Source organism: Cinclus cinclus, chromosome 16, assembly GCF_963662255.1.
Source record: "Cinclus cinclus chromosome 16, bCinCin1.1, whole genome shotgun sequence".
NCBI lineage: Eukaryota > Metazoa > Chordata > Aves > Passeriformes > Cinclidae > Cinclus > Cinclus cinclus.
Window position 1 is genome coordinate 11081893 of NC_085061.1, and position 22310 is coordinate 11104202.

At 59.8% G+C, this 22310-nt stretch overlaps 4 protein-coding genes and 1 non-coding gene across 15 annotated transcripts in view; 2 read left to right on the forward strand and 3 right to left on the reverse strand.

The window, feature by feature from the left end:
* Positions 1 to 2655: 2655 nt before the first annotated feature.
* On the reverse strand, positions 2656 to 6229 carry MCRIP2 (MAPK regulated corepressor interacting protein 2). 3 transcript variants are annotated; one of them, XM_062503777.1, is made up of 5 exons: positions 6097 to 6229; positions 5925 to 6006; positions 4226 to 4353; positions 3906 to 4007; positions 2656 to 3104 (listed from the first exon to the last, which is right to left on the reverse strand). In XM_062503777.1, exons 1-5 carry the CDS (start codon positions 6146 to 6148, stop codon positions 3034 to 3036), a joined length of 435 nt encoding a protein of 144 aa, XP_062359761.1. In that variant the 5' UTR covers positions 6149 to 6229; the 3' UTR covers positions 2656 to 3033. The 3 variants fall into 3 exon arrangements, with proteins under 3 accessions (XP_062359761.1, XP_062359762.1, XP_062359763.1); XM_062503778.1 differs by lacking the exon at positions 3906 to 4007; XM_062503779.1 differs by lacking the exons at positions 4226 to 4353; positions 5925 to 6006 and having other exon boundaries at positions 6097 to 6148.
* Positions 6230 to 7891: 1662 nt separating this feature from the next.
* Positions 7892 to 11094, forward strand: METTL26 (methyltransferase like 26). Of its 7 annotated transcripts, XM_062503458.1 has the most exons (6): positions 7892 to 8350; positions 9540 to 9702; positions 9799 to 9858; positions 10256 to 10323; positions 10529 to 10607; positions 10677 to 11094. In XM_062503458.1, the coding sequence occupies exons 1-6, from the start codon at positions 8160 to 8162 to the stop codon at positions 10722 to 10724; spliced, it is 609 nt and encodes a 202-aa protein (XP_062359442.1). In that variant the 5' UTR covers positions 7892 to 8159; the 3' UTR covers positions 10725 to 11094. The 7 variants fall into 7 exon arrangements, with proteins under 7 accessions (XP_062359442.1, XP_062359439.1, XP_062359444.1 ...); XM_062503455.1 differs by having other exon boundaries at positions 9540 to 9858; XM_062503460.1 differs by lacking the exon at positions 9799 to 9858.
* TRNAG-CCC (transfer RNA glycine (anticodon CCC)) lies at positions 7966 to 8036 on the forward strand. Its single transcript has one exon. It is a non-coding gene; the product is annotated as a tRNA-Gly (tRNA).
* Positions 11095 to 11530: 436 nt separating the features above from the next.
* Positions 11531 to 14071, reverse strand: WFIKKN1 (WAP, follistatin/kazal, immunoglobulin, kunitz and netrin domain containing 1). Its single transcript, XM_062503761.1, has 2 exons — positions 13844 to 14071; positions 11531 to 13015 (listed from the first exon to the last, which is right to left on the reverse strand). The coding sequence occupies exons 1-2, from the start codon at positions 14069 to 14071 to the stop codon at positions 11531 to 11533; spliced, it is 1713 nt and encodes a 570-aa protein (XP_062359745.1).
* Positions 14072 to 17945: 3874 nt separating this feature from the next.
* RAB40C (RAB40C, member RAS oncogene family) overlaps positions 17946 to 22310 on the reverse strand; it is a 36957-nt gene continuing 32592 nt past the window's right edge. For all 3 annotated transcript variants that reach the window (XM_062503237.1, XM_062503238.1, XM_062503236.1), the window contains one exon: positions 17946 to 20867. In XM_062503237.1, the coding sequence (XP_062359221.1) occupies positions 20587 to 20867 (281 nt within the window). In that variant the 3' untranslated portion in view covers positions 17946 to 20586. The remainder of the gene's footprint in view (positions 20868 to 22310) is intronic.

A 22310-nucleotide genomic window follows, 5' to 3' on the forward strand; every position in this document is an offset into this window, starting at 1 on the left:
TGAGAGGATGGCAGTGCTCCTGCTGCTGTCACCGGCTCTGGGTGTGCATGTGTAACACTGCCACTCTCCTTCCTTCATCCATCCGTCCATCCATCCGTCCAGCATAAATAATCCGCCCGAAAAGCTGGGAGGAGCCTTGGATGGGTGGAGAGGGGTGTTGGATTTGGGCTGGCAGAGGAGGAGCGGGAGGCCCTCTGCTCCCCTCTTCTCTGCCCGTCGCTCACACCCAGCGGGATGCTGCCCCGTGGTCCTCACCCGCATGTCCATGTGTTTCTTGGTGGTTGCTCGTGGTTTAGCAGGAGGCTGTCACATAGCTCAAAACCTGATCCAAACCGTCCCTGGGGTCAGCAGGATCTGCTGGCATTGCCTGTGGGTGCACTTTGTGTCCAGCCAGGGGGGACGGCTCAGCTCCTGCCTGGCACCTGTGGGGCATGGGAAAGAGGAGGCTCTGTCTCCTTTAAGTGCTTGGGAAAACTGTCTCCTCCTGCCTGCTTGCCAATCCTGGCCCGAGGAGCTGGCACTGGCCCCAGCCATGCAAGGGGAGCTGTGTGGTGCCAGGAGCTGGCACTGGGTGAGAGGTAGGACATGGTGCTGGAGCGATGCCCAGAGCTCAGCCCGGGGAACAGCACGTGATGGGCACGGTGGGGGAGCCAGAGCTGGAGGCAGCCAGGGCTGCCCAGGGACGCTGCTGGACGGGTAAGAGGTGCCACAAGGTCCCTGGGGACGCTGCTGGGTTGAGTGAGAGGTGCTGCAGGGTCTTAGCTGTGCTCTGTAGGACGGGTGTGAAGTGTCACAAGGTGCCCAGGGAGGCTGCTGGCCTCAGTGTTGTGCCCATACAGGGGTTGTGCCAGCAGCACTGCCCCACTGTGCAGTGCAGCCACAGGACCGTTTTGAAGCCAGTGCTGCCCTCGCTGTGCCCATGTCCTGCTGAGCTCACCCCTTACACTCCACACAGCTCCAACCAGACCATATCTGTCCTGCATCCCCCTCCTCATCCCCATCCTCTCTGCCCCTCACCAGGCTGTGCCAGCAGCAGGCAAGGAGCAAAGGCCCTGTCCTGCCCCTGCCTGGCTCCAGGATGCTGCTGGGCACCAGCATTGCCCAGTACTGCCTGTGCCCAGTTGGAGGAGGCAACTTCTTTTTGGAGTTTCCCAGTGGCTGGCTTGGGTTTTTTTTGTTTGTTTGTTGGAAATCTGTGTTGATTCTTGTCTGTCCTTAACTAGTCCCTGTGTCACCTGGGGCAGTCCCTTGGGTGCTGCCCCATGATCAATGCAGAGCTATTTGCACTATAGTACAACACACAATTGCACATAACTAATTAATATTTATGGCAAGGGGGGGCTGATTCCCTCCCAGTGATTGCATTGTCAGAGGTTGGGTTATATTTTTGGGTTGGGTTTTCATTTTTTTCCTTGTGACTGATTCATTCTTTCCTGTTCCATTTCTTCCCTTCGCCTAATGTTGTTCAGAACAATGGTGCATCATGTTACTAAGAATTTCCCTGGATCTTAAAGACGTGTGTTTCTATTAGTCAGCAGGCAGCAGGTGAACAGCCTCCCTGGACACCTTGGAGCCGTTTGGAGCTGCTGGTAGGGAGGGATTGCACCCTGGGAGCATCCTGGTGGGCAGCAGAGCCAGCCACTGCCAGGGCACCATGCAGGAAGGAATCCCAGCACCAGTGACTTCCCCAGGGAGGGAAGAAAAAGGGGGGTGCTTTTTGCTGGGAGTGTGGCTGAAGTGCTGGAACTCTGAGTAACTGTTTTCTGGAAAAGAAAGTAGAGTAGGATGGAGTAGAGCCTCCCAGGCTTTGTCTGGGATGGGGAGCAGTGGGAATGTGGAGGTTTCAGGGGGTGAGATAGAAAATTGCCAGGGGCTGCCAGTGCCCTGAGCACAGCAGCAGCAGTCCACATCCTGCTGACTCTGGTGCCCACTGCAGGGCTGGGTGGGGACACAGGAGGCTCTGTAACCCCCACACTGCCCATGATGCCATGGCAGAGCTGGAGTCCAGGGCAAGGATGACATCCCCTGGGCCCAGCCCTCCATCACTCTAGGCCCATCCTGGCCTAAATAAAGGAAAGGTTATGGAAGCAGCATTTCCTTGTCCCGGGGGTGGCTGTTAACACCCTGCCCATCAGCCAGGCAGGCACTGGGGGCTGTGCATGGTGCTGCTCCTGATTTTAGTCACAGCCACAGTGCCAGGCATACCAGCCCAAGGCCAGGAGCAGCACCAGGAGTGCTCCATGGACTGGTGCTGCCAGGGCCACAGCTGCTGCTAGTACTGCTCTGGCCTCCCAGGTGGGAGAAGCAACACAGCTCCTGGGCAGCCTCTCCTCCCTCCTGGCTGGAGTGTGGTTGTTGTTCCCATCAAAGGAATAATAAAGATTTTTTTTTTTTTCCAGTGAGTGTTTCCTGGCCTCCTTTGGAATAAAACTCTCTTGAGCCTGTGCTAGCCTCCTGCTGTCTGCCTGGGGAGAAGGACGGGGATAGAGGGGTGTCCTACAAAACCAGAATGGCTCAGCCTGGCTTGGAAAAGCCCAGCAGCTGAGGTTTTATTTAGAGAAGCAGAAGTTGGGGTCCCCATCCTTTCTACCTCAGGATGCTCCACCCCCTGCTTCCCCCTCTTCCCCATCCCACAAGCGTATCTCCACGGGCAGTTTCAGCGCTTTATTGTCTAGCGGTCCTGCTACAGCACCCCACTGTCCTCCCTGTGGCTACGGCTGCAGGGGGGGAGGCTCTCCCCTGTCCCAAGCATGGCACCACAGCGTCCCTGGAGCTGGAGGCTGCAGGAGCTGCAGCAGTCCGAGAACTGGCACTTAAGGAATCCTGGCTGGGGCCGCACGCTGCTCCTCTGCCGGGCATGGGGAGGGCACATGGCCAGGCATGGCTGTGGTCCGGTCCCGCTGCGCTGGGTCACTCCACTTCGGGCATCTTTTAAAAATGTGGTTCAAAAATGCCACTGATTCTGGGTTGTGACCAGGCGCTCACAGCTTCTTTTCTCTTATAAAGAAACCAAATGCAACCTTTTCTTCCCTTTTATGAGCAGTTCTCGATTTTGGCCAGAAATTGCTGTGCCCACCAGTCCTCCAGATCGATGGGAACAAAGTCTGAAAAAGGGAGGAAGAAAGGGAACAGCTGGAGCAGGAGCTGAGCTCTGGGTACTCCCTTTCAAATCCCAGAAAAACATAAATCTTGGAATCACAAAATATCCTGAGCGGGAAGATCCACAGGGATCCTCCAGTCCAGCCCCTGCTCCTGCACAGACACCCCAACAATCCCACCCTGTGCATCCCTGGCAGTGCTGTCCAAACACTCCTGGAGCTCTGGCAGCCTCAGGGCCTTGTCCATTCCCTGGGGAGCCTGGGCAGTGCCCAGAACCCTCTGGGGGAAGAACCTTTCCTCTATTTCTAATCTAATGACACCCCCAGGTCTCCTCCACTCTTGTGCCATGTCCCCAGAAGGCCAGACTGGGTTTACAGGGGCATTCTCTTCCATGAGAAGCTCTCAGCCACTGCTATCATTGCCCTGACTCCAGGTGCCACCAGACAGGTGTTGTCCCCATGCCCAACTGGTCCTGCTGGCCACAGGAAAAGTGGGTCCCCACAGGGGCCTCCTCTCTCTCCAGCATAGTGCTGAACCCCTTGGTGGCAGGAGAAGGCCTGAATCCCAGAGGAGTCAGCAACACAGTGGAACATCCAAGGAACACAGTGGGATGTACCCACCACAGTCCCTGAGGCCAGCTGTCTCCCCTCCAGAGTGACCTCAGCACCAGCAGGACAGACCCAACCAGCCCCTCTGACACATCCAGCACTGGAATCCTCCTCCTTCCACCACAGCCCTGTTCAGGTACAGGCTGAGCCCACAGCCGCTCACTGCACCTCAAAGTGCCACAACCACTGCCCACTTACCTTTGAGTCCAGGGTCAGGGGTTTTCTCCACGTACTGCACGGGGCCACAGGCGCTTTCCCCACTCCGGCTCCCGTCCAGCTGCTGCTCTACCTGCTGCCAGGCTGGGGAGGGGGAACAAGCACTGGGTGGGTTTGGGAGTCCCCCCCCGCAGTGTGAGGGGCTGTAGGACAGGAGCAAGAAGAGGAGCAAAGGAGGGCAAGTCCCCAAGCTGGGGACTCCACCCTTGCCACCGACGTCCCCAGCACGGTATAGGTACTGGGAAGGGACTCCATCTGCTCCAGCTCTCCTGGGTACTGCCCCAGGGACCCTCTGCCCTCACCTTCATAGACAAAGCGGACGTTCTCCTCGTGGGCCAGGGTGTAACATTCTTCAGGAGCTGAGATCTGCTGCAGCAGCAGTGGGGGCCTCTTGCCATTCACTCTGTTGAAGACGAGTTTCGGCGCTGGGCTGTGGAGGGAGGGAGGCAATAGGGGGGTGAGGGCACAGGCAGCTCTGCCCACCCCAGCAAGAACTGGGGTGGTTCAGGTGTCCTGGGTTTCTCCACGGTGCACACACTTGCCCACAGCTGGAGTCACCCAGCCCTGTCCCTAAGGACTGGGATGGAAAGGGACCCAGCCCCCAGGGACAGGGATTCTGATGCAGGAGGGGTGCAAGGGAAGCTCCCTGGGGAAAAGCACCAGCTGCCCATGTCTCACCCATCCTCAAACCTCCACCAAGTGCAGTCCCTAAGATAGAGAATCCGCCACCAAAATTGCAGGAATATCAGGAAATCGAAGTGAAATCCAGTTAGGCACTGGACAGATGTGCCATCCTCTGCAGATCAAGCACCCAGGTTCACTGGAATATCTCAGGCCCCAGCATATCCCCAAGGTGCCCCAGGACTAGGATGTAACCCTTTGTGAAGTGGGAGCAGGTCAGGCTTGCTCAGAGCTGGGATCCCTTTGGTGAGGGGCACTTCAACCACCCACCCCTGCCCTGGATGCAGCAACACGCACCAGAGCTAAAGGAAAAACTTGGGACAGGACCTGGCAGCATCTTCAATGTAAAACTCCAGTATTTTGGCTTTTCTGCCCAGCTCCAGGGCAGGACATGTCTGCAACAGCCATGTTCCTCACGGGACAAAGTCTAAGAGGCCCTAGGAATGGGTTTGGAGAGTGACTGTGAGCAGGCAGCTCCTGCAGATTTGCAGGCAGGGACTGGGGAGGGCAGTGACCCTCAAACCCCCACAGCCAGCGGCACTGGGCAGGCAGGAGGAGGGCAAGCGTGGCTGAAGCCACTCCAGTAAATTTCACGAATCCTGGGGAGAAGCTGGAAGGGGTGGAAAGAGGGCTCGTCCATGTCTTAGAGCTGGAGAGCACTTGCAGAACTAGTGGGGTTCTACCGCCCTGTCTGGGTGTGCTTTGAGCCCAGCCCTCTTAGCCGGGAAAGGGCTGTCCTTAGGGGTCCCACCACCACCTCGCAGCCACTGGAATACCCCACAGCACCAGGTATTGCTGCTGGACACTGAAATTCACCCAGAAAGTGTCGGGCCAGAGGGGATCGCCAGCTCCGCGTGGGCTCCGCGGCCACACGGAGGGACCGGCGCTGGCCCCGCCGCCGCTTTGTGCAATCGGGGCCGTCCCCGGGGCGGGCGCCGGGGGGGGGTTGGACAAACCCGGCCCCGGTTCTGCCCCGCACCGGGACCCCCCCGCGCCGCCTCCTTGGCGTGACCCCACCGGTCCCACTCCCCGCGATTTTTGGAGACGGCCCGTGGGAAGGAGGAGGGGCGGCGACTCCGGTGCGTCCCCGGCGCGGGGCGGCCCACGCCACGCGTGTACAGAGCTCCGCGGGACGCGTGCGGGCACGGCCGAGAGAACCCCCCCCCCCCCGGGGCGAGCGGCACCGAGCGGAGACCCCGGGTCCCACCTCCGGCGTCCCGCCGGGCAGCCCGGCCGTCCCCGCTCCCCTTCCCAAGGTCACGGCCCGGCAGCCCCAATGCCGGTCCCCTTCCCAAGGTCACGGCGGCGAGCGGGGCTCACCTGGCGGGGGGCCACGGGCCGGGCTGCGGCCGCCCCCGCAGCTCGCCCAGTTTGCTGCTCTCCACCGCCTGCTGCGTGGGACCTGCGGGGGGTGCGGGGCGTCAGAGGGGGGTGGGGGCAACGAGGGCCGGACGGAGCCCCCCGCGTCCCCCGGCCCCGCGCCCCCCGGTACCTGTGCGGCGCTGCGTGGCGAGCTTGCTGGGGCCGCGCGTCAGCGTGTACATGGTGCGGGCCCCGGCCCACGGCCCCGCCGCCCCCGCCCGAGTGCCGAGCGCGCCCCTCGTCGGGGCCTTTAACGGGCCGGGCCGGGCCGGGCCGGGCGGCCCCGCCAGCACCGACACGCCCCCGCGCTTAAAGGGACCGCGCGGGGCGCGCGTGGGACGCGGCGACAACGCAGAGCCGCTCGGGGGACGCGTGCCCGTACAGGGACAGGTCGGGGTGACGCGTGGGAGGCGTGCGGGGACATATGCGACACATTCGTGCTGTGTAAGGGACATGTCTGCCTTGTGGGGGGACGCGTAGGGGACGCGCACGGGACACATCGCGGGCACGCCTGGGATGTGGGACGCGCGGGGGACGCGCGGGACACATCAGGTGTACGTGTGGGGGGTGCGTGGGGTGCATGGGGCACGGAAGGGGACACGCGTGCGACATCGCACGCACGGGGGGTGTGGGGACACACGGCGGACGTTCATGGGATACACTGGGAGCATGTGTGCGATGTGGGAACACGCGCTGAAGACACGCAGGACGTGTCAGGGGTGCACGTGGGGGGTTCATGGGGACACACGGGATGCAGGGACACGCACTGGAGACAAGCAGGGCACATGCTGGGAGCGTATGTGGGGAATTGCGTGGGACAGAGAGGGGACATGTGGGACATGGGAGACGCAAGACACGCGCGGGACACAGAATGCACAGAAGGGGTATTGGAACATGCGGGGCTCAGGGAGGGGAGAGCGCGCAGCTGGCACGTGGGACACAGGATGGGAGTCACAGGAAACTCCGGGAGTCACGGGAGGGGACCTGCACGGGAACATTCAGGAGGCAGGACACTGGAACCACTGCATACACAAGGGAGATATAGAGGACATTCTTGGGACACAAAGGGAAAGAAAAGTAAGGGGCGCAGAGGCAGGGGATGAGGTGTCCGTCGTCGTCGTCCCCCCCCGCCCCCCACCCACGGGATCAGCAGCGCTGTAGCTGCATGTCCCATGACCAGCGCAGGAAGCTGGAGTGGGCAGCCGCGTCTCGGCCAGCACGGTGACCTTTGAAGCGGGGAGGTCCCGCCAAGGTGTCCCCACGTGGCAGGAGGTGCAGACCCAGGACATGACCCCTAGCAGGTCCCCGGCCATCCCGCAGCGTCCACCGGCCACCCCTGGGGCTGGCGACCGCGCCCAGAGCTTTGGGGAAGAGATGGTGTGACAAACACTGGGGTCTCTGGGAGGCTCCAGCCTGGCTCCATGGGGTGCAAAGCCACCCCACGAGGGTGACCTTTGCCTTTCCGCCACGTTGCCACGGTACTGGCCGGGGAGGGAGTGGTGCAGGAGGGTACCTCCCATAAAAGCCCAGCGGAGCCTGACCCTGGTCGGTGCCAGGCAGGCATTGACCCTTCACGGGTGTGCATCTACTGCTGTCACCCCCAACCTTGTTACTGTGCCTAAATAAAACCCTGACCCACAGGATGTCACCACTGGCTGCCACCCGCCCTGTCACGTACTGGGGGCTGTGCCTCAGTTTCCCCCGGATCTGCCCGGGGTTTCTAAATGCCTTCTGGCGCATCGCTGAACTTTTCCATGCTTGGAAGGGCTGAACCCCTAATCCTTGTGCTGCAGATGGATCCCTCCAGACCTCCATCACCAGTGACAGCTGTCGCGGAAAGGGCGGGTGAGGTGCCCTCTCACCCCCATTTTCCGGGGGTGTCCGCGCAAAGCCTCTGTTTGTGTCCTTCACGAAGTGCCGATGCGCGGCGGAGCGGAGGCAGCGCCCGGGCCGGGTCCCAGCGGGTCCGAGTGGCGGCGGGGCAGGACCCCTTTCGGCAGCGCCGCTGGTGTAGTGGTATCATGCAAGATTCCCATTCTTGCGACCCGGGTTCGATTCCCGGGCGGCGCACTCATCTTTTTCTTCCTTCCTTCTGTTTTTTTCCCCTCCCCGCCGTGGGAAGCTCCACCCGCGGCGCGGGGCGGGCTCGGCGGTACCGGGAGCTGTAGTTCCCCGGCCGGACGCGGCCCGGCCATGCAAGTCCCGGCGGCCGCGGAGCGCAACAAGGGCCCGATCCTGGCGGTGCTGAGGGAGTACGCGGGGCCGGGCGCGGTGCGGGTGCTGGAGGTGGGCTCGGGCGCGGGGCTCCACGCAGCGCATTTCGCGCGGGCGCTGCCGCAGACGCGCTGGCAGCCCTCGGACATCGACCCCCGGGCGCTGCGCAGGTGAGCGGGACCGAAGGTGCCAGGGGGACGGACGGGGGAACCCCGGGGGCAGCGCCTGCAGCCCCCTCCCACGGCCCCATGGACCTGCGGTCCCGGATCCCCTCTTTTTTTTTTTTTTTTTTTTTTTTTTTCCCCTTCATTTATTTTATTTAATTTGGGGATTTTGGGGAAACCCCAGTATCTGACTCTCCTGCAGCCCAGGCTCTCCTGCTTAGGCCTCTGTTTCCTCCAGGAAAACCCCGATATCCAGCTCTTGGTTGAGCTGGATGCATATTTTTCCCTAGAAAAGACCCGCTCAACAGTGGGCCCAGGCTCCACATTTTCTTTTTTTCAGGAAAAACCCAATAGCCAAAGCTCTCTTGATATCTCTTGCCTCTCCAGCAGCCCAGGCTCCCCCACCAAGTGCTGTATTCTTTCCAGGAAAACCACAATATCCTGCTCTCAGATGAGCTTAATGTGTAATTTTTCCCAGCAAAGACCCCCTTGGACAGCCCAGGCTCTCTGGCTTGACGCTTTATTTTTTCCAGGCAAAACCACAATATTCAACCCTTGCCCAGTGCAGGCTCCCCAGGTCAATACTCACTATATTTTTTTTTTCCAATAAATCCCCAATTTCCAACTCCCAAACAACCCATGCTCCAGACTTTATTTTTCCCAGAAAACTCCCAAAATCCAGCTTTCCACTGTAGGAAAAAAAAAAAAAAAAAAAAAAGCCTGGAGGTCTGGAGGTGTTGGAACCAGCATCTGTCTAGGGGGAGTTTTGTGCTGCCCACCCAGCAGCACTCACCACCCTGGATAAAAATAATCCCCAGACTGGGAGGCTGCAGGAGCTGAGACCTGGGTGGTGAATGTGCCAGAAAGGGTGTAAATAACACCAGAATCAGGAGGTGTTGGTGCAGTGGTGCCAGTGGGGTGCCCCACGAGGGGAGGGTGCTCCAAAACTGGGGAGTTTAGGTCCTGAGGCCTCCATCCTCATGCTGCTGGTCATCCAGGTACTTCCAATTCTCAATCTGCCAGCTGGAAGCAGAGGGCTGGGCAAAGAGCCCCCAGGCTGTGCTGCACCCACATCCACGTGGAATGACAATTCCACGGCTGAGAGCCCGTCCAGGGGATTGTCCCTGCCTGCAGCAGTGCTGGGGGTGCACGGGGGGGACCCTGCTGGGCTTGAGGTGGGGTGTGGTGCCCACAGCATCGCTGCCTACGTGAAGGCCACGGGAGTGCCCAACCTGCTGCCCCCCATCCTGCTGGACGTGTCACAGGGCTGGGAGACCTGGGGGGGCACCCAGCCCGCCACCCTCGACCTCCTCGTCAGCATCAACATGATGCACATCGCAGAGCTGCAGTGCACCGAGGTGAGCAGCACTCACAGCCCCTGCCAGGGCCGAGGGGGTGCTCCCGGGGGGTGTTCCTGGCCCCCTGACCCGGTCCTCACCTCTCTCTATCCCCAGGGCCTGTTCAAGGGTGCCGGGGTGCTGCTGAAGCCCGGAGGTGTGCTCTTCACCTATGGGGTGGGTCCTGGTGCAGGAGCATCATGGGGGGGCAGCGTGTCAGAGCAGATACTGGGGGGCCAGGTGGGAGAGCAGCTCCAGTCATGGCTTAGGGAGGGAACTGGGAAATGCAGGGGCTTGGGTTTTGGGGGCCTCTGACTTTTGGGGCACATGCTGAGCCTTGAAAGGGGCAGTTTTGGATGAGAGAGGTCCTGTCCTCCCTCGCCTTACCCAGGGCAGGGTCTGGGGGGCCTCTAGAGGGTGACAGGACTCGGAGTGGGTGACAGGACTCACAGTGGGTGATGTGACTCCTTGGGGCCTTGTCTCTTCCATGCTTGGTGGGGACAGCAGCCTATGGGAGGGGGGCTGGGGGGACACAGGGTGGCTCATGCCTGCAGCTCCAGCTGTGTCCCCCCAGCCCTACGCCGTGGACGGCCAGATCAGCCCCCAGAGCAACGTGGACTTTGACCGCAGCCTGAGGCAGAGGTAGGAGGGGGCTGGGGGGCTCAGGCTCCTGGGAGCTCATCCTGTCCTTTCTGTCCCACCCCTGCTCCTAGAGCTGCAGGAAGCTCCCTCCCAGTGTGGTCCTTCAAGATAAGGCACGCCTGAGGGCAGCCCCCCAGCCGGGGGGAGCTGGGGCTGCTTTGGGGCGGGGTGTCCCCGTGTGTGACCCGCGCCTCCCTCCCCGCAGCAATCCCGCCTGGGGGCTGCGGGACACGGCGCTGCTGCGGGAGCTGGCCCAGGCCAACGGGCTGTGCCTGGAGAGGATGGTAGGTGATGGGCCCTGGGGTGCTCCCCGTGCCCCTGCGCACCCCTGAGCCCCAGCTCTGTGCTTCCAGGTGGACATGCCGGCCAACAACAAGAGCCTGATCTTCCGCAAGCTGTAACCTGCCCTGCCAGCGCTGCCAGCGCCTCCCGGCACTGCTGTCCCCGCTGATGCCTCCTGCAGGGATGTCACTGTCCCACCATGGCTTCCGCTGGGGCTGGGGACAGCAGTGATGGGACAGACTCACCCCAGATGGGGCTGACTTGGCTGGGGGGGTTCCATCTCTGCCTTTGGAGCCCCCTTTGCAGTGGGGAGCCTGGACCAGCCTGGACCACAGGAGCCAGCACAGCTGCCATGGGGGGACACAACACCCCTGAGCATCAAGGAGACTCCTTGCTCCATTTCCTTGAAGGATGCTGTGCTGATGGTGTCCCCCTCCCCCCCCCCCTCCCCAGGACTGTGCTGCTGCCCCCCAGTAAACTCTGGCTTTGCCCTCCACATCTCAGCAGTTCCCTGATGGTTTTAGCACAAACACTGCGGGTGGGGGCATCTCCAGGCTCACCTCCAGAACCAGGGGAAGGGTCAGGTCCAGGTGTAACCCCCAGGTGTTACACTAGGCCCAGAGGCTTTGGTGAGGTGGGAAGATTTTATGAATGGGGTGGTCCTGGCAGATCTCCCACCCCTCTGCAACCCAACCCAGTTCTCTATTGCTCCTTGGGGGGGGGGGGGGGGGGGGGTGTCACACGGTGGGGTGAGCATGCTGCAGCCAAATTACAGTGGAGGTGGGAGCTGCTCTGGGGCTCAGCATGCAGTTAGGGGGAACTACATCACAGTGGTAACCTCTAGACACAGGCACTGGTGCTCCCTCAGGCTGCTCCCTCCGTGGTGTGTCTGCATCTCCCCCCGTCGGCACATCCTGGCTGTCCCCTAGTCCTGGAAGCGGTTCAGGAGGTCGCAGGTTTTCTTCTCCATCAGCTCGTAGATCTTCTTCACCCGTTTGTCGTTGGCCGCCCGAACGTAGCTGCTGGGGTCCAGCGTGGCCATTCCGTCGTGCACCTCGCCCATGATGATCAGGGGCCCGTCCTCTGCCGTCATGTTGGGGCATGGGCAGCTCCAGTCCATGTCGGTCAAGGTCACCTCCAGGTACTTGATGTTGAAGAACTTGAGGCCCATCTTCTCATCCTTGAGGACGTCCTCGAGGGCAAAGCGGGCTATGCCGGAGTCCTGGTCCTCCACGATCTCCATGAGCCGCCCCACGATGGCGAAGTCGCTGCGGCAGAGGCTCAGCACCATCTTGCTCTTCAGGCGGCAGGCCTTGCACTGCAGGCTCTTGGGGAAGGGGCACACGTCCTCGCACGTCTCCTTGCTTTCAAAGTTGTTGGTGTTGCCCTCGCAGCCGCCGTAGACGAAGGAGTGGCACTGCTTCAGCAGGTGGTTGTACGCCCAGCGTGGCTCCCAGTTCTGGCAGGGTCCCTGCACCATGGGCAGGAGGCAGGTGGGGCGGGCGCTGCCCAGGCAGGCGGCTCGGCACTCCTCGTACGTCTCGAAGTGGTTCCTGTTGGCCCCGCAGCCGCCGTAGCGGAAAGTGACGCAGGAGCCCTGCTTGGCATCGAAATGCCAGCGCACCTCCGTGGCCTCGCAGCGCCGCCGGTCCGGCTCCTTCAGGCACTCGGCGCTGGGGAAGGGCTGGGGGCTGCCGGTCCGCGGGGTCCCCCCCGGCTCCCGCCTTACCACCGACAGCGGGAAGTCGGCGCGGAGCAGCCCGGCGGCGTTGCGGGCCGTGCAGGTGTAGATACCGGCGTCCTCGTGGCGGGCGTTGTAGATGACCAGCTGGCCGATGTTGGTGACCACCACGTTGCCGTACATCTGGTCCGGCCGCATAATGAAGTTCTCCTCCCGCTCGCTCTGCTTCTCCCAGGTGATGTCGGGCTGCGGGCGCCCGCTCACGTCGCAGCGGAAGCTGACGGTGCCACCGGCGCGCACGGACTGGTGGAAGGGGTTGGTGTAGAGGGCGGGGGGCACCGGCACCTCGGGGCCGGCACCCGGCGTGGGTCGCGCCGTGGTCTCCTGCGGCACGGGGCTAGTGTCGGGCCAGGTGAAGATGTGCTTGCAGGGCACGGTGGTGAGGCGGGTGCCGCGCAGACACGCCTCAGCGTCCATGTAGCATTTGTTGTAGTAGGTGAGGCCGTCGGAGGCGCAAGTGAAGTTGGGCTCCTTCTCGCAGCGGTCCTTGCACTTGCAGACGGGCTGCCCGTCCCAGATGTCGCAGTCGGAGCCCTGCTGCGCGCACACGAAGCTCTCGCAGGAGGCGGCGGGCGCCAGCGCCGGAACGCTGCCGTCGGCAAAGCGCGCGGCCACGCAGCTCCGCAGCCCACACACGTTGGTGCAGCATTTCTCAAAGTCTTCGCAGTCCTGCTCGGGGAGGGAGAAGAGATTGCGGGGGGACGTGGAGGTCACCGCTGTGCTGGGGCTGTGGGCGCTGTTCCCACCCCTGTGGGACTTCAGGGAGGGCAGGTGTCCTCCCGTGCACCTTCAGCATCGCTGGGCTCCGACCGAGAGCCAGACCTCCCCGGCGCAGCTGCACCAGCCCCAGCCCACCCTCAGCACCCCCAAGATGTTCGGGGCGCACCACAGTGACGACGACCTCTTCACCACAGCAGAGAGCAAACTTGCCCTTCTCAGCTTTTGCTGGCCGAGGGGAGGCAGAACTCACACGGACCAATTGTGAAGGTGTCTCCCCTCTGGGTTCAGATAGCCCTAACCGGGCTGGGGTTGCCCCTGCTCAGCCTGGTGGAGCTCAAAGCCAAGACTCTAAAGGATGGACACCCCAGTGGTGTCCCATGGGTGAGCTCAGGGAAAAGTTGGGAGAGGATTCTGTTCTCAGCTTGATGGGGTCTGTATTCCAGCACACCCATTCCCTTCGTCCCAGCCAGCCCTTTAACAGGGTGGAAGCGTCCTGGGGGTGCACGAGGAGGGTGGTTTGACCACGGGACACGATCTGAGGGGGTGACGTGAGGGCACAACAAGCAGTTTCTCTGCCTGTGGGGGACTGGGGAGACCAGCAGACCAGGAGGGGCTTAGGGGGAAAAGCTGTAGCAGAGCTGAGCCCGTTGCACGGAAACAACAGAACCGGCTGTGCCGCCCAGCACAGGTCCCGCACCCCAAAGTATCTCCTTTGGGGACCTGGCGATGCCCCCAAACCCTGTTACCGCCCGCTGCCTCGGCAGCCCCCTCGCTCACCTGGTCGGCCTGGCACTCCCGTTCGCAGGTGCTCTGGGCATCCACCCACAGGTTGGGGTTCAGCTGGTTGGGGCAGACGCCCAGGTGCCGCATCCTGCCCGGCTGCAGGCTCAGCCCGGCCGCCGCCGCCAGCACGGGCAGGAGCAGCGCGATGCCCACGGGGACCCGCTGCCCCCCACCCGCACGGTGGCCCCGGGCCCCGCGCCCGCCTCTCCCACGAGGAGCCATCGGGCCACCCCGCGCCGCCAGCCTGGCTCGCTGGCGAGGGCTCGGGATAAATCACATTCAGGACGGACGGGATGAGGGAGAAGGCGGGCGGGCGGGCGGGGGGACAAAGAGGAGGAGGAGAGGACCAAACCTCTGTCCTTCAGCACACTCGGCGCCCGCCGGACCACCGGCGATGCCGCCCGCCGCCTCCATCCATCGCCGCCGCTCGGCTCTCGGGGGGCCGGGGACGCGGCGGCAGTGGCGGGTGTCTCTCGGGGCTCAGTCCATCCACGGCCAGAGGGGCGAGTGGGGTGGAAGAGGAGGACGGGAAGGTTGTAATCTGAATCCCCTCCCTTCCTACTGATGTTTCTGGGTGTTTGGAATGGGAAAGGCGCTGACCTCAGCCTCTAACCCCGGCGAGCCCGGCGATCCCTGGGCAAACATGGGGGGAGATCAAAGGGAGAATTCAGAAAGTCTCCAAAGAGGGAGAGTGAAAGGGGGGGGGGCGCACACAAAAACCCGCCCGGCCCACGGAGCCGAATTCCTGCAGGATGAGAAAACAGCCGGAGCCTGCGGTCCCCTCGGACGGGGCGGCCGGCGGGAGGTACGCGGAGCCCACGCTGCGGACCCGGCTGGCTCGGGAGTCCCTCACCCCGCACGGCATCTCTGGGCACCCACCGGCACGGCAGCCGAAGGTGCCCGGGAGTGGGACACCTCACGGATCCATCTCCGCTTTCCAGCCTGCATCCCACCAGTGCCGTGCTGCTGGCACTGGACCGTGTCCCGCCTGCCGAGGTGGGTGCCCACCCAGCCCCCTGGAGGGGCTCCCCCAACCCCTTGGGGCTCTCAGCCCTCCCTCCCCGGTGATTTACAGCCAGGATGTCTCCTGAGTCACACCAGACCCCGGCACATTGTGCTTGGGCTCAACCAGCACGTCCCGCACCAGCCCCGAGCTGGCAGGAGCCGGCCCCGGCTCCCCGGCCAGATCCCCCTAATCCTCGATGGAGACTGACCTGCAGCAGGAACATTTAATGGCATTTTGGGAGCATTAACTCTTCCGGCTCTGGTGAGAGCCTCAGCCCTGAGGGGTCTGCAGCCTCTCTGAAACAACAAACCCGAGGGCGTTTTGCCCTGGGGAGCAGCTCAGCACCTCCAGTCTCTCCTCCTGGGGAGCAGGTGGTGGAGGGGACAAAAAAAAAGCCCGGTGGGAGCCCTTTCCTTATTTTGATTTTTTTATTTTTTGCGGGGGGGGGGTAATCCAGCCCAACCCCACCCCAGAGCTGCTTTTGTGTAATGGTTTGGTGCTCCCCCAGTCTGTGGCTCCTTGGGGAAGCCCTTTTACCCCAGATCAGGTGATCTGGGGGACCCTCAACACCCCCACGCTGGTGTGAGCAGGGTGCAGCCACAATGCTCTGTCATGGTGACCTCCGTGTACCAGTGCCACAGTGCTGCCACAAGCCACTCTTGCCACTTCCCTGCCCAGGTCAGCACACGGCTGCACTGCTGCTGGCTCTGGGCTGCCCACGGTGATTCTGGGGCTCCCCGAGGTCCAAAATCCCAAAGCACAGTCAGGTCTGGCACCAGCTGGCCATGACCATGCATGGAGGGCTGGAGCATGTCCCATGGCTGTGCCCTGAATCCCATTTCACAGGCAAGCAGCCACCCAAGGGTCCATCCAGCTGCAGCTGCTGAGGAAAGGTTATGCTGCCCTGGTACATTCGTGGGGAAGCTGACATTTTGCAGACAGGGAATTGCATCAGGATACCTCAGCCAGGAGCTGCCAGGGCCTGTAGCCTGCATGCCCTGGCAGCCTGAAACCCCCAGACCCATCCAGCCAGCTCCACCTGCTGCTGGAGTTCCCTGATCCACAAACCTACAAACTCTAGCTGGGAAGCAAATGGTAGATGCATGGCACCTTGGTCCCCAGGGATGCAAGCCAGAGGCATTGGGACACTTTGGGGTGTCCCAGGGTCCTTCCAGAGGGGCCGGTGCAGGAACGAAGGGGAAACAAGACCTGGAGCCCAACTTCTGCCCATGCCCATGGCTGGGCTCCGTGTAGTCACAGTACGATGCCAGTGCCAGGGTCTGGGTTGGTTCTTGCCCCACTGCCCCTTTCCAGAGCCAGAGGAGCAGCCCCAGAGGTGGCATGTGTCTCACACCAGAGCCTCATGCCTGTGTTCTCAAGATCAGAAGCTGCAAGGACAAGCCAGGCACCTTCACCTGAGTAGTGCAAGGCTGGATGGAGGAATGGCAGCTGCTGTATGGCTACAAAAGCAGCTCCCAACAACTGGAAATCCTCACCCACACCTTGGGACCCCTACCCAGCCTCTTCTAGTGCTTCTTCAGCTGAAGGTGAACAGCAAAGCAACTCTTCCCACCCTGACCAAGCCCACAGTAATTCCACCATCTCAACACTTTCAAACTGTTTACCTCCATGCGTCCAGGCACCCTAGAACAGGGATTTTTAGGGTCACTTTCAAAGATCCCAGACATAGATCAGGATTTTATGACTCTTCTCCTCCAAGACAAGGATTTGGCTCAGCACCGTGTCCTGGAGGGAATGGTGCTGTGCCACGTGTCCCTGCTCCCAGAACCTGCTGCACCCAGTGGGCTCCTGCCCCTCCAATGCACCCGTGGGCAGCTGCACCCTCATTTTCAAGCTTCTTGCAGTCATGTGAAGGTCACCACCTCTTCCCAGGCTGCATGGGACAGTGGCACCAACCCAAGAAACATCACATCAGAAAGGTGGATGTGGAGAAACACACTCAGTGATCAAAGATCTGAATCATCTCGGAGCAACCTGCTCCCTCCTCCTTCCTCCAAGGAGCAGGGAGCCTTAAAGCTCTCCCAGGCTTCCCACCCTGCTCAGGCTGTGCAGTGTTTTCCTGCCCTGCTCTTCCCAGGCAGACAGCTGCAGCCCCGCAGCCCCCGCTGCTCCGCCGTAATGGGCTCCGGCTGTCCCAACCCCACCTGAAACCACACACAGCCTTTGTTTCGGCCCTGGGAGAGGGAACAGACACTTCCAGAACCCCCTGAAGAAAAAGAGGGAAAAAAAAACCCGGCTGTGTGACTCTTCCCTGACCAGGCTTTCACCTTAGCTCCAGGGTTTTCCAGGCTGCAGACACGATCTCATTTCCCCTGCCCCCTCCCAGCCCCAGCAATTACTACTTAAGCTGTTAAAACAAGTGTGGCCAGTCTGGTACGAAGTGGAAAATCTGATCCTAGGGAAGTGAGAAGGCAGGGGAAAAGGGAGGTCAAGGGGAGGTGGGAGAATAGGATCAGACAAGAAGTCTCCCTCCACCTCAGGATCAAATCCCCCTTCCCTGGGGTTCCTGGTGCCTCCAAAGGCCACCCTGATGGGACACTGCTGCTCCAACCTCCCTGCAGCATCTTCTCCCTTACAGGCCCATTTGTCCCAGGAAAGCGAAGCTCGCTCCAGTCTGGGCAGGATGGGTGACTGCTGCCACAGCACTTGCTGCTTCCCCAGGATCACCGAGACCCAAAGAAGGGATTTAGAATTTGACTGTACTTGTCCTGTCCCCGTGGAGCAGGGACTGGGCACAATTCCTGGCAAACTGGAGAGAGCCTGGCTTCCTCCAGCCACCTACAGGACCAACACTGCTAGAGATGAGTTTGTGCTTCTTAGGGCTCCACTACCCCAAATCAGTGGTTCTGTGAGAACCAAGAACAGATTTATCTTCTGCATCTACAGAAAAGGAATCATGGCTCCTCAGAAAATGTAATTCAAGCTATTTTGTGGATTACCTGGAAAAGGGAATACACACCTGTGTCACAAACAGTCCCAAATCCCCAGGCATAGGCAAAACAACCACCTTTGTGTCTTCAACCTCTTCCCAGCCCACACAAAAAAGGATAGAACTTCTCCTCTTTTCAATTGGTAGTTCAAAACAAACAAAAAGACTTTAATTTATACAAAACAAAACCATGTAGAATCAGTTAAACACCACTGACTGTACAAAGGAATAAAAAAATAAAAGGATAGTCCAAAAAACCCAACTCAGGAATGGTACAAGTGTTGGAGAGCAGCTACAGACTAGTGTTGACATCAGATGCAAGACTCTTTTCCTTTTAAATTAAAAAATAAAAATGTTTGTTGCTGGGCAATCACTCCAGGGAAATCTTCCATTGCCACTCCAGACAGGATCTGTGAGACTTTACAGGGTAACAAAACCTAAACCAACCACAGGGAAACAGCATGGGGAGGTGGCACACATGGCACAGCCAAACCAAAGCAGCGGTACGGTGAGTTTTGAGACATGCAGCAGCTTGGTGATTTCAGGAAGGATCCCACCGGCGCCGGGGCCCCGTGGTGCCCGGGGGCGATTCCCGGGATGCCGGTCACCTGTTGGCCGTATATCCCTGTGCTGCTGAGCCAGCGATTGTCTTCGGCTGTGTGTTAAGTGATGGGAAACAGGTGCCAGCCATCCCAGACAGGTTCTCCAAATCCCCTGGCCTTCGTGCCACCGGCACGGCCCGGCTGCAGCTTTGCTCTTGAGCCAAAGCACCCCTTCAAAGGATTCCTCTCCCCCTCCACCTGCCTGGGGTTTAATTCTGTCCTCGCTCACTTGAGCTGGGTGATAAAGCACGAGAGAGCCGAGCCAAGAGACCTGCCCGTGCTGTGCTCTGCAGAGAGGGGAGGGGAAATTCTCCAGCACCTCCCAGGTCGGCTCTGGAGCAAGGGAAGCAATGTCCCCGCAGGGTGATGTGTCCCTCTTGTCCCTGCTGCCTGGACACAGCGGGTCTGTCGGCCGTGCGGGAGCTGCAGCGGCTTCATTCTGCCCATGCAGTGCCCCAAGGCTGCCTGGGAAGGGGAGCGGAGCAAGCTGATCCCAGGAGGAGACGGCAGCACTGTACACTTGCTACCGTGCTACTCACATTCTACACACTTTGGCCACCTGTGACAACCTGCCACCACAGCCCAGCCCTACTGCCAAGCTGCCTCAGCTTCTGGGATAAGGGCTGGGTGCTATTTCTCAGTTTCCAGGTAGATTTCCAGCACAGGTCAGCTGTGGAACAAAGCCAGGGAAGCAGGTGCACTTGCCTGACAGAAGATCCATCCCAAGCTCTTGCCCCTCCAAGATCCAGGAGCCATCCCACAGAGCAAAGCAGTTGGCTCTCCTCATCTCCTGGGATTGTCCCAAGAGCCAAGTGATTTTTGCCACTGAGGGACCTGGAGATGGCTGTTTCCCCACCCCAACCTTCTGCCTTTCCAGTCCCTGCTCCTTCACGTTCCAGTGGGGAAAGCTGCTTTTGCCCTTTCTCACTTTCATCCAGGAGAAGCCACAGCAGCACGAGCTCAGGCAGCATCTTTGGGAAAGCAAAGCTGGGAGCAGCCAGGATCCAGGGACTGTCACATGGGGTGCTGTCATGGATGGAGGGCACTAGAAGTGATGGCTGAGGCTTTGCAGCAGTAAGGGACAAAATTCAGCATTTCTCCTCTGCTTTAGGCACAATGCTTCCACCCCGTTCCCAAATCCCCGATGAGAAAGCACAAAGTGAGCAAGGTAGCAGTCTAACCCCAGAGCTGCCTCTTCTTGCTGCCTGCCAAAACACTCCAATCCCCCAGGACCCTGGCCTCGCCACTGTGCTTCTTCATGCACTGCCATCCCACCCTGCCTTCGGCACTCAAAACTTCTAGGGAATGATAGGAATAGAGCAGCTTGGGGCATGTTCCACACCAATTGTCCTTTCCTTCTGCACATGCAGTATTTAAAAACACCAGCACGAGCCCAGAGGTGAGGGAAAGTCTCTTAAAGCATTTATGTGTTTTCATTGGAAAATCCTCCACTTGTCCCCTTGGCTGACACTGGGAAAGTCAATCCAGTGCTTGTATTTACACGGCTGCATAAAATTTTCCCTGACTGCTTCTTAAAAAAACCCTTAAAAAACAAGTGATATTTATATATATGTATAATATTTACATAAATAAGCGAAGGCGGCGAACAGAGTGCTGCCTTCCCCTTTCCAAATGGCCAACTCTTGCCTTGATTTCTGTTTTTTTTGGCAACAGCAGGTTAACATCCTGGTGAAAACTGTCATTACTCCCTGTTTCCTTTTTTTGTCTGCATCCAATGATCACTATTGCACCAGCAATCTGTTCAGGAGGCCAAGAGTTAAAGTTGCAGCACAGACTCTCCTTGCCTACTCCCTTAAGCCTCTCAATCTTCCATTAAATCCATTGCTCCATTGAGACTGGATGAGCTTTTATCCCCTTCCCCCCTCCCCAACCCGGCAGCTGCTGAATTTTCCACCCCAGGCCAAGAGGCAAAGCCCAAAGCATTCTTGGAGGGTCACTTGGCAGATCCTCTCCCCGCCAGCACTGCGGGATCCAGCCTGCACCATGCTTCTTCCTATGCCAAGCCAAAACGTGAGCACATTCCTAACGCTTGTGCGTGCCATTGGAAAAGCAACCGTGGCCCATCCGAAAGGATCCAGTGGGAAAGGGTTCGGTGTGCAAACAGCTGTACATCGGTGGGTGGGTGTGGATCCGACAGAAGCTCAGGGTGCCCATCCTGCTAAGAGATCTTGCAGTTGTTGCGTGAGCAGTTCTGTGGGGGGCTCTGGGGCGGCCGGATGGATTTGGATCTCTTCAAGCTGTTCCCTTTGCTGCTGCTCCCGCCCCCGCTGCTGGCCAGGGAATAGGAGCGGCCGTGCATCATCACTGCGTTCATCCCGTTGGCCATGGAGAAGGACTTCAGGTGGCTCTTGATGGTGACGGGCAAGGGCAGCTTGTCAATGAGGTGCACTGGGGTGCAGGACACAATGGCTCGGCAGCACAGGTCCTGTAAGCTGAACACTGTGGGGACAAAGGACCACACAGTCAAGGGCCAGATCTCCTGCGCTGCCCTTCCCCCACAACTATTCCTTATGCTGCACAGCTCCAGCTCCTCAGGGAGATGTGTCAATAATGATTGCACAGGAGCCGGGACAACGGAGCAGGATATTTAGGACAAAAGCTTGGGAAATCAAGGTGAGCTGTGCCATTGGAGGTTTGTGCTTTGCAAGACACCAGCTCTAGTGTGAACACAGGGTTAAGGCACTGCCAGTCCCGCTCTGCTCAGCACCCAGGGCTGCCAGGGCCCAGCTCACATTCCTGACAGACACTTGGCTTCCCAACCCATCCTCTGGCAACCAGGATGTGCCTGGGAAAGAGGCACCAGGGTCAGCAAGCCCTGAAACAGTGTCACCTGGGGCCTGCTCAGGGGGCAGCTTTCTGCAGAACCCCCAAGCCACAGAGAGCCCAACAAGCCAGAACACCCAGAACACCACTCTGCTCTTTCCAGCTGCCCAGCATGCTCCCATCTCAGTGTGCACTGCCCTGTGAAGTCCCATGTGAGCCTGCCTTGTGAAGTCCCATCTCCTTGCCGGGGAATTCGCAGCCAGGGGCCACAGGAGGGCACTCGTTATCCGCCTGCTTGCCTGCAGCCAAAGCCATGCTGCCATTCCCGAGCAGGCAGATCCTCATTCCCTAGGGAGCCCTCCGTTCATGGTATCACAAAATCATTTAGGTTAGAAAGGTTTTCTAAGACTATCGAGTCCAACCATTCCCCCAGCACTGCCAATGCCTCCACTAAACCACGTCCCCAAGTGCCACATCTGCATCTTTTTTAACCCATCCAGGGATGGTGACTCACTTGCTGCCCTGGGCAGCCTGCTTAAGTGCCTGACCACCCTTTTTGTGAGGAAATTTCCCCTAATGTCTAATCTAAACCTCCTCTGGCACAATTTGAGGCTGTTCCCTTTTGAGCTTTCCATTCCCAATCAGGCAGCCTGCAGTTACAAATCCTCTGGAAAAGATTCAGGAAAGGTTTGTGCATTCAGCCCAATCTCTGCCCACCATCCCTCTGTGACCTGCAGACCATGGCACAGCAGCAAGGTTGGGAACAGGAGCACAAGGCAGAAATTCTGGTGAATGGGGCTGGCAAAACAGGATTTTCTCACCCTGGTGAGCAGGAGCTGAAGGTCCACATGAGAACAGGTCACCCCAGGATCACAGATCTGCTGCTGCTCAGACTGCAGTGGGACACACTGCTACCTCCAGCCAGGAATAATGTGGGAACTGAGGCTGTTCTGCTTCAAGCTCAACAGGTTGAGATGTAGCATGTAATCTGCTTGTGGTTTCCCTCCCTGTGGCACACATGCTTGGATATATGGAATAACCCAGCCCACTGCTGACAGCAGGGATGAGATTTAGTCCCTTTCAGCTCCTTGGGCATACTATGCTTCCCTCCAAAACGAG